This window comes from Lolium perenne, chromosome 6 (genome assembly GCF_019359855.2).
Source record: "Lolium perenne isolate Kyuss_39 chromosome 6, Kyuss_2.0, whole genome shotgun sequence".
In the NCBI taxonomy this organism is placed as follows: domain Eukaryota; kingdom Viridiplantae; phylum Streptophyta; class Magnoliopsida; order Poales; family Poaceae; genus Lolium; species Lolium perenne.
In genome coordinates this window covers 129,273,694-129,283,434 of record NC_067249.2, presented here as the reverse complement: position 1 = coordinate 129,283,434, position 9,741 = coordinate 129,273,694, and the positions used below count along the sequence as shown (strand labels likewise).

At 49.2% G+C, this 9,741-nt stretch overlaps 1 protein-coding gene across 1 annotated transcript; it reads left to right on the top strand.

The window, feature by feature from the left end:
• The first annotated feature begins 1,541 nt into the window (after positions 1-1,541).
• On the top strand, positions 1,542-2,584 carry LOC127334560 (uncharacterized). Its single transcript, XM_051361047.1, has 3 exons — positions 1,542-1,773; positions 1,853-2,236; positions 2,354-2,584. Exons 1-3 carry the CDS (start codon positions 1,690-1,692, stop codon positions 2,435-2,437), a joined length of 552 nt encoding a protein of 183 aa, XP_051217007.1. The 5' UTR covers positions 1,542-1,689; the 3' UTR covers positions 2,438-2,584.
• The last annotated feature ends 7,157 nt before the right edge of the window (positions 2,585-9,741 follow it).

Sequence of the window (9,741 nt, the reverse complement as noted above, 5' to 3'; positions counted from 1 at the left end):
AATAAATGCGTCGCTGCTGGGCGTCGGAGCTTTCTCCCACCAATGGCGCCATCCAGCAGGCTTTCCCTCGCTGGAGGTGTCGGACGGGAGCTCGGAGATGTAGCTCATCGTCGTTGGAGGTGTCGGATGCGGCCGGTGAAGATCCAAAAGCGCCGACGTACGGGTCTTATATTGAGCGCGGGACGGCGGCGCAGAAGTCGAAAAGTGCAGCGGTTGCTCTTCCGAGGAGTCCCGACTCCATTCCGGCGGTTGCCGCGTCGTCGACGCGGTTGTCAATGCAACGGTTCCGCTTCCCGGGAACTGCACCGTCGCTACGTAGGCGGCGGCTAAGCTTCCGTGCCGCTGACGCGTCGGGCCCGCGCCTCCTCGCTTCTCATTTGGTTGTGTCCGGCTTGCCCGGTGCGTCCCCTGTGGGACGGGGACGGGCTCGGGGCGCCGGACAACGAATGGGGCCGCGCCGGACAAAAATGGGCTTTGGGGGACGCGGCTGGAACGCATTTTCTATCCGGCGCGCCCCAAATCCCTTTGGGGGACGCTTTGGGGGACGCGGATGGAGATGCTGTAAGTTGTTAATTTTGGATGAGAAGGTGGGTCATGTTCTCTGTTAAATTTGGGTTTACTAACTTGTTGATTTTGGCGGAGAAGAACACCAGCAAGCATATCCAAATTAACAGTGCGGTGCAATGATTCGTGTCATTATAAACGGAATATCTTTACTATAGTAGTACTCCCAGAGATGATAACTCCATGATTGATCCCTTTCCAGCGCCTTGCGCGTGTTGGCGTCCTGTTTGGACGATGTGCAGTGCACGCTTCGTAACGTAGCACGCTGGTGATTCCAAAAACGGTGGTCGTAGGCGATGCCAGACGAGCGAGCATACTGGGCACTCCCGGATTAGTCAATTGTGGAGTTGCCGGGACACGGAGGTGCGGTTGAAACATGAAACCCAGCGGCGGTGACGGTGGGTGCCCGTGGAGCGTGGACCCTAGCTAGCTAATGGACGGTGTTGGGGACCGGGCTAGGGCTTGGGCTGAGCGAGTTGACGAGGGTGGTGGTGAGCGTGCCAGCCATTCATGTCACAATTATCGGGCCCAAAAGACACCCTCGGACTCCACGCGCGCGCATCGGAATCATCCCGCTCCGATCCGAAACACCAAGAGAAAAGACACGACCCAAAAGTGAACCCACTCACGCTTCAGTCTTGCCCAGCAGCAGCTGCTGCACACTCCCAGTCTCTGTTCCACCATCTTCCCTTTGTCAATTGTCACAGCCCGCAATTAGCTAACATATTAATAAACCGGCTCCGATTCCACATGTCCGGAGGTTTACTCGCAAATCTAGGCGCCGATTAGCATAACCATTGCTCCCATCATCACACTCAAAAAGGTCCTCAAAAGCTAGACCTGCCTGCTTTACCAATTTGTAAGTTTGCTTACAGGCTTTACCTGCTTAACAGTTAGCCCTCGTGGCCATTGGGCTTTGGGCTTTCTACTCTTTTAGACTTGCCTGCTCTGAAGGCCAGGCCAGTGCACCACCACCCTGTGCTGCGGTGCGGTGCCTCGTCACTCCCCTATTTACTCCCACCACTTGCTGTCGCTCACGCTACGGCTAGCACTACTTCTTGCAAGCTTCCATCTCCAGCGGTGAACAAACGGCAGCAGCGAGCAGACGAAGAGCTGGGGACGGCAATGTCCAGCGTGCAGTGTTCCTTCTCGTTGCTCCTAGCGTTGCTGCTCTGCTCCTGGCTCGTGCATCCGTCGCAAGCATTCAAGGTACGTCCGCAGAGCTCAGTTCCAGCTACATGTCGGACTGAATTGTCGCCGTCGTTAATGTGTAATGGCTGCCGCTCAGCTGCATGGCGGCTACGGCGAGGAGAAGGTGCCACTGAGCTTCATAGTGGCGGACCCAACGCCCGTGATGTCGCCGCTCGCCGCGCCCCCGCCCGTGACCGGCGCCAACGACGACGACGACGGCATGAAGCCGAGGCTGCCGACGGAGCGCTGGAGGCGCGGCCACGGCGGCGAGGTACGGCGCCACGCGCACGCTCCCGCGCTCGCGCCGTCGTCGTCGGGCCCTGCCCCTGCGGCGAGTGCGCCAGCCTCGGCCGACGCGCCGGCGCCGGACTCCGGGAGCGGCGCCCCGTTCATTGAGAGCAGCCCCGCCGTGCCGGTCCCGCGCGGCGTCAGGGACACCGCCACCATCCTGCCAATGCCCGCACCAGGCGTCAAGCGCCAGGTACTACTCGTCTACTCCTACTTGCAGTTTTACTTTCCTTTGAGCAGGTACACGCGGTGCGCATTCCGATTTTCTTCTTCTTTCTCGTTAACTTGGTAGCGATCCTATCTTTTGCAGGACGTGGGGAGAGCTGCTTTGGTTCGACCTGGTGTGGTGGTAGGGCTTATTACCATCATGGCGTCTTTAGGAGCTTTATGCTAGACTAGATCTTCGTCTTCTTTCATCTCTAGGAGTAGTAGCAGCCAGTCTAGCAGATTCGACGGAGCTTTATTTCTTTTTCTTCTTCCTTTCTCGCTGTCTTTCTGTATACCTGCCCTAATCCTCTGTAAACAAAGCTCGTCTTCCTTTTGTTTGGGGCTACCTTCTTTGTCTTCCTTTCTGCTACTAGGCTTAAAGCTTGCTGCTTTCCTCCATGTCAATCCATGCCATGCGCGCGCACGGTAAAGCACTGCGTGGTACATACATGGCGGAGAAAGGAAAAGAAGTGCTAGGAAAAAAAGGTTGAGTAGTACTGTAGGGTTTCTTTGAATCACCGGATTACAAAACACAGAAATAGGAAAAAGTTACATGAGTCTAATAGGATTGCAGGAGGAAAACGTTAGCAATAGACACTTGTACAGAACATGGAGAAAATACAGGAACAACGACTCGATACTACGCGAATGAGCATAAACAGGGGCGGAGACGCGGGGGGGGGGGGGGGGGGTAGCGAGGTCCAGTACTCTATGTCTGTATATCTATAAGCAGGATGCGCTATTGGACGTACATAATTAGGTAACTAGCAGTACTTAAGCCCATACACGGACGGAAGCCCAGCAAGCAGAACAGCCCATGTATACCAACGATCGTGGACTCGTGGTGCGCCTGGTCGATGCCCATCTTCTACTCTGTCCACTCGATCAGATCGATCGGATCGATCTATCTTGCTACCAGTTGCGCAGGATCGCCTGGCGGCGGCGACAAAACGCCAACCTTTGATTGGATGTGCTGTCTCTAGTCTCTAGGCAGCGGTAGCAGCAAATGCCACGGCTTCGGCGGATATCGCTGGCTACGCCCGCACTAAGAGCATCTCCACTCGTGCCCCCGTCGAGGCCCCCGGCGAGCGTTTTTTCCATCCGGACGGTGTAATTTGGCCCAGTCGCGCCCCCGGTTCCTCGTTTTCGTCCAGATTTGGCCCTTCATCCATCCGGCGAGCCCACGCCACCCCCGCCCCCCCTCCCCCGGGGAGCGCTCGGGAACTCCGGACGAGTGAAAAGCGGGGAAGGGCCCGATCTGTCGGTGACTCGACGCACGAACCCCACCGCCACGTCGCTCAAAATCTCCCCCACCCCTCGTATCTCTCTCGCCGCCGACACCACCCCGCCGGCTTGTTGCCCAGAATCCGCCGCCCCTCCTTTCCCACCTGCCTATATTCCGCCGTCTTTGGACGACGGCCTATCTGGCTGCTCTTCCGCCGGCCTGTTTTCCGGCCTGCTTGCTCCTCGTCGCTCGCGGCTCGGGTTGCCTCAACCACGCCCGTCAGGTGTTCGTCCATTTGCCTCGCCGGCCATGGACTCGGACGAAGAGGAGGAGCAGATGTTCGTCGAGCTTATGCAAGAAGAGATGGCAGCAGCCGCCCAAGACGACAAGCACATGATGATCCTTGGTTGCTTGGCAAGCATGTACGCATGTGGACATGGCAAGCTGGCGGTCGACGTGGTGGGTCGGCACGAGGTCGCCGGAAGTGCAAGCCGAGACAGCGAATGGAGGGATCTCGCATGTTGTACGCCGACTACTTCGCCGACAATCTATTGCACGGTGAGAGTGTTTTCGGCGTCGTTTCGGGATGAGCGAAAGCTATTTCGCAAATTGTGTATGCCACCGCCACTTTGATCCCTACTTCGGATGCAAGGCGGATTGCACTGGTTTGGTTGGATTTTCGTCACTGCAGAAGTGCACAGTGGCTATGAGGATGCTGGCGTATGGAGCTCTCGGTGATACTGCAGATGACTATCTTCGGATGGCGGAGTCCACCGCCCTTGATTGTTTCTACCGGTTCTGCAGGGCCGTCATAGCAGTGTTCGGGGACTATTTCTTGAGATCACCCACTTTCGAAGACACTCAGAGGATCCTTGCAACAAATGAAGCTAGGGGTTTTCCAGGGATGCTTGGAAGTATTGACTGCATGCATTGGCAATGAAAGAACTGTCCGTTTGCGTGGCAGGGAATGTACAAGGGTCACAAAAGGGCACGCCTTTGTGATACTTGAAGCAGTGGCTACCCATGATCTTTGGATTTGGCACTCTTTCTTTGGTATGCCTGGATCCAACAATGACATCAACGTCCTAAACTGCTCCCCGGTCTTTTCCAAGCTTGTTGAGGGTCATGCTCCTCCGGTGGACTATGTGATCAATGGTCGGCACTACAACAAAGGATACTACCTTGCAGACGGTATCTATCCAAAGTGGGCAACATTTGTGAAGACTATCTCCAACCCTGGCACCCCCAAACTTTGCGAGTTTGTCAAGAAACAAGAAGCTTGCCGAAAAGACGTCGAGCGAGCATTTGGTGTCCTCCGAGAGATTTCTTTGTCGTCAGGTTCCCGCTATGACTTGGTCCAAAGATCAGATGTGGGAGGTGATGAACTGCTGTGTGTGCCTACACAATATGATTATTGAAGATGAGCGAAAGCATCCGGTTCCTCTGGCTGAGCAAGAAGCACCATATGAGAGAGAGGGTCCTCTTGCATAGCCTAATCACCAGGTGCCTCCATCATGGGCCGCCTTCTTTGCTATGCGCCAGGAGATTCGAGACTCTACAATGCATCAGCTGCTGCAAGATGATCTGGTGGAGCACATATGGAGGCTCCGAGGCAACGCCAACGCCGACGCCAACTAGTCTGTCTTAATTTGTTTGAAAAATTGTGAAATTGTGTGCTTCATTTGTTTCAGCACTTGTTAAACATTGTACTGATTATCGCCGAATTTGTTTCAGCAATTTTCGTACTCTTGTTTGCCGAACTTGTTAAATTTTATGTTGAATTTGTTTGAAATATGTCAAATGGTCGAGGTTGGGGGTTTCCTGCCGGGGGGACGGCTGGAACTTCGGCGCTTCCCACGCCAAATCTTCATCCAATCCGGACGAAAATTTCGCCGGATTTGGGCGTGGGGAGCCCAAACGAGTGGGGATGCTCGAGATTATGAGTCAAGGATTCAGGTATGTACAGCCGTACATGGTAATCTGATCTAGTTCGCCTTTTTTTTGCTTCATTTTATGTATTCGCTAATTGGAAAACAAAGATAAAGCATACAATACTGTATCTCTTTTCGCTCAAGTTGTTTCACTTTCGAATCTGACCTAGTGCTAGGAATTTAGATCAATTCGGTGGTGAATGGTGATAGTAGCGCTATATTTGAACTTCTAAAAAAATAGGCGAAAATGTACCAGTTAACTAATGCTATTAGCTATTTGCAAACATTGTTAATAACTTGATATTTAAGTCTTGTCTAAACTTGATATATTATACTACAACGTGTGATCGTCGCTGCTCGCCCCCCTATGCCCAAATCCTGGCTCCGCCCCTGAGCATAAACAAAGGTTACAACGGATGTTGAAACTTCTATGCGTTTGATGTGTAGAAATGCAGTCCATAGAAATTTTAGAGGTGTCATTTCTTTGATATATACAAAAGGTTTGTTTAGGAAAAACAATCCTATAGATTGGATCATCCAAATTTTCTTTGAAAATCCTTCGATCCAAAAGGGACCTTATTTGCTGAACGCAACTCATATGTCTCATTGTCCCAACCTAAGGGCAACTCCAAGGACGCTCCACATTTCGATTAGCGGTTTACAAGTGTGTGTGGCTTGTTCGTCCGATGCACCCAAGCGACCCATTTCAAACACAGACAAGTCCTTTTTTTTTACTTTTTGCAAACATTTTGAATCAAAGATAATTATACAAATGGGCCAAAATTTCAGTGTATAACTTTAAACTAAATATAAACTAGTACATAACGTAAAACCTAAACTAAAACATTTAATAAACTAAACCCTAGTAATCTAGGTTTATATTAATACTCTGAGCAAGACTCTATCTTCATGAAGATCGACGGCTCGGTCTTGACTCTCTATTCATTCCACAATTATAATCGCATTCTCTCTTCGTAATTGGGTCTTCAAAACAAAGAGATAGAAAAAATGTTGGATTATAGTGACACGTACTTCAATGCTTGAGAACTTTTTAGGTTTTTTAAATCATCTTTTCTTAAAACAAATCTAACACGAGCTACGAGTGGATGGAAATTTTCCTCTAAAACATGATTCTTGGAGGATTTGGATACTGAGGAGTCCTTATTGTCTGGTATGTCGTTTCATTTGCATATTAGAATCAAAACAAATCTAAGAAATTAGGTCCTCGAAACAAAAATCTTATGAAATTCCTCGAGCGAGAGAAACTCTTATGCTACTTCCTGAATTTGTACACTCCACAGGTTTTGAATCAAATAACCTTATGATCGTTTCAGGTGTGGTCGGTACTACAATGGCAAATAGTAGGAGTGATGTTCGACTTCATGATGCTTAAAACTATAAAATGAGTAGAATGCATGTTTGCTCACCCGTGTGAAGGATTCAAATAGTATATGTTCATGTAATCCATATGTGTAAATTAATGTGGAATATTAACGATTCAAATAATCCTAGTTTTGTAGAAGATCTGCTAACTTAGAATTCATTATTATTCAAAACATGTCGTGTAACCATCTCACTTTGATGATTTTGTCATATGGGGATCAACATATGGTAAATAAGAAGTCTTTTTCAAAACTTGAAGGTGATTCAAATTCAGAACAAAAATTTGATCTATTTGTCACAATGATAGAGAGGTGGCTGACGAGATAAAATTGTTCTATACCCGTCAAAACATTGTATCTTTTCTTTCACTCACCACCTAAAAGGAAAAGAAAGAGAAATCTAGCACAAATATATATAGGAACAATGATACTTTGGTGTGGGAGTGGTTGGATTTTTTCAATGAGGGATTTTTTTCATTGAACTCAAATGTTAGCATCAAGATGATACAAATGACAATAATTTAGACTCGCGCGCTTTCCGCATAACTAGGATGGCACACGGCCGCGAGAAAAAATAAAAATACAAAGAACATTTACGTTCTTGATTCATATATATAACACCTAGGGTGGCCGAGGGCCGATCGAAAGACTATGTTGCCAAGTCTATTATGAAATAAAAGAATATTTATTTGTTTGTACTCAAATAAACATATGTCCATCTGGTGTTTAAACTTCCCTGGTTGGTGCCTTGGTGGCATTGTCCTACAAGAAGAAGCTCATGGGTCTAGTATGTTGCAGGAGAGCCATGGCGGCTACACGCGGGTTCATCACGTTTGCACAGAAGCAGTTACACGTAGGTGAAGCAGGGTGTTGTCGCTGGAGTCGTTGGTGTCTCATCAGCCCTCACCCTCTCCTCGCAGGTTAAAAATGTGTAAAAAAAAGAGAAGTCCAATTTACCCCCTAAACTCGTCTCAAAGTTCAGATTATAACCCTTAACTTTATTTTGGTTCAATCTTCAACCCTGAATTCTATAAACCGTTCGGAATTGGACCTTCTACCCTTTTTTAACATGTATTGAACCGATTTTTCTCGCCAATTAGCAGGTTTTCTTCCTATATACTGTACCAACTCATCAACATACAACATACACAGTACAAGAAAAACCAGCTTAATACAATTCAAGGTGTGATTTTGAACCGTTTTTAGAATTTAGGGTTGAAAGTTGAACCAAAATAAAGTTGAGGATTGTAAGCTGAACTTTCAGACAAGTTTAGGGGGGTAAATTGAACTTCTTTCTAAAAAAACAACATATTAGGTAAGATAAATATGTCCAGTAACATTCGATGCCTAGCAGCAACATCCGCTTCGCATTTTGTACCCTTGAACATCCGTACGCGCATTCGTAAATTTTTTAAAAAAAATATGGAAACGAAATGTGGAAGGGAAACTATATAAATAGAATCAATTCGCTCACGAGACGAAGTCACAAGCTGGTGATCGGCACTAACGCAAAACATTCGGCCGGTGCCTCCCTCAAATCGAATGCGCGCGTGAGTAGTGGTATGAGCTCGATCGTGCCCCTGGACCCTGGTCCATTCTGTTAAGTGCGGCTGCGTACTGCACGTGACAGGAGCACGCGCGTAGCATTTTCCGGTGAGCGTTCTCCACCTACCAAGGACCCGCCGCCAAATAAATTCAGAAACACGTGAAACTTTCAGTCGGTCGCTATTGTATGCACAGATTAACCGCGATGGGGTCCGGTTGTTGCGACCGGGATGGCCCAGATTCCTCTGCTCTGGTGTTCGTGTGTGTGTGTGTGTGAAATGCAAACTAATATGGGCTGTCTGACGTGGGCGCAAAAGCTGCAGTTCAAATGGACGCCCATGATAGATAGAGATTTCATTTTTAGAGACCGACCGACTAGACTCGAGCGGCATATTCACGTCTTCTTCCTCAAATTATGCCATGACGAAGCAATGCCAGGGTCGCTACAAAAAGCCACTTGGGACTGCGTGAGGGTCTGTTTGTTTGGGCTGCAGCTTTTGAGAAGCAGCTGTTGAGCTATGGAAAAGCAGCTGTGTGAAGCAGCTGTGAGAAGCAGAGATTTGATGTTTGGCAGAAATGCTGTTAATAGCTGCTGTAGCTGTTATGAAGAATGAAATCTCTGAAATGCCCCTGAATGATAAAAAAGTTGTATAAATGCTAATTTGATACGAATCAACTAATTTTATCTGTTTTACAAGACTTGTCTATATTCAATATGAACTAAAGACAGGAACAGGTCGAGCTTGGAGGAGGACCGAGACGGCGCAAAAATAGCTAAATTATTTGCAAACCAAATATGTTTTGCCTTCACAGTATCGTGCGCTAATGCGTGCATCTAAATCTAGTTAATGTAAATGCTCCCTTCGTACCCGGATATATTTGGAGTGCTTGGTTGAATATACAAGATCATTATCATCTATGAGCAGATATGTACAGATATTAGCGTGATACCTTACAATAAATCTCCACCCAAGTTAGATGGACAAATTCGAGGCATCAAAGACAGAAGTAGACTTATTTTTTACAATTGCTAGCATCACTTGAGAGATCCAGGAAAGTAAATCTCTAGGCAGCGTCCAGAGGTGGTGGCAGTTCCCAGCGAGGTCAAGCTCGACCCGTGAGCGCAGCGGCGGCCGTTCTCAGGAATTTCTGCCGGCGGATCAAGATCCTGTCGCCGGGGGCCGACGGAGACGAGATCGACCCGCGGGCGCCTGGTTGAATCGGTGACGGCGGGACTCGGCGGCGGGCAGTGGCCGCGGCGGCCGTGAGCTTCGGCGGCGGGGCAGCGCCGGCGGCGCGGGCGCCTGCGGCGGGGCGGAGCCGGCGGCGGGGGTGGGAGTCGGCGACGGGGCGGGTGGCGCGGCGGGGCCGGGAGCCGACGGCGGGGCCTGTGGGAAGTGGCGAGGCA

What these genes read in the sequence shown, in the direction of transcription:
- LOC127334560 (XM_051361047.1), top strand. Translation starts at nt 1,690, where the DNA reads ATGTCCAGCGTGCAGTGTTCCTTCTCGTTGCTCCTAGCGTTGCTGCTC. An exon ending in ATCCGTCGCAAGCATTCAAG is followed by an intron (nt 1,774 to 1,852) that starts GTACGTCCGCAG and finishes GCTGCCGCTCAG; the next exon opens with CTGCATGGCGGCTACGGCGA. An exon ending in CACCAGGCGTCAAGCGCCAG is followed by an intron (nt 2,237 to 2,353) that starts GTACTACTCGTC and finishes TATCTTTTGCAG; the next exon opens with GACGTGGGGAGAGCTGCTTT.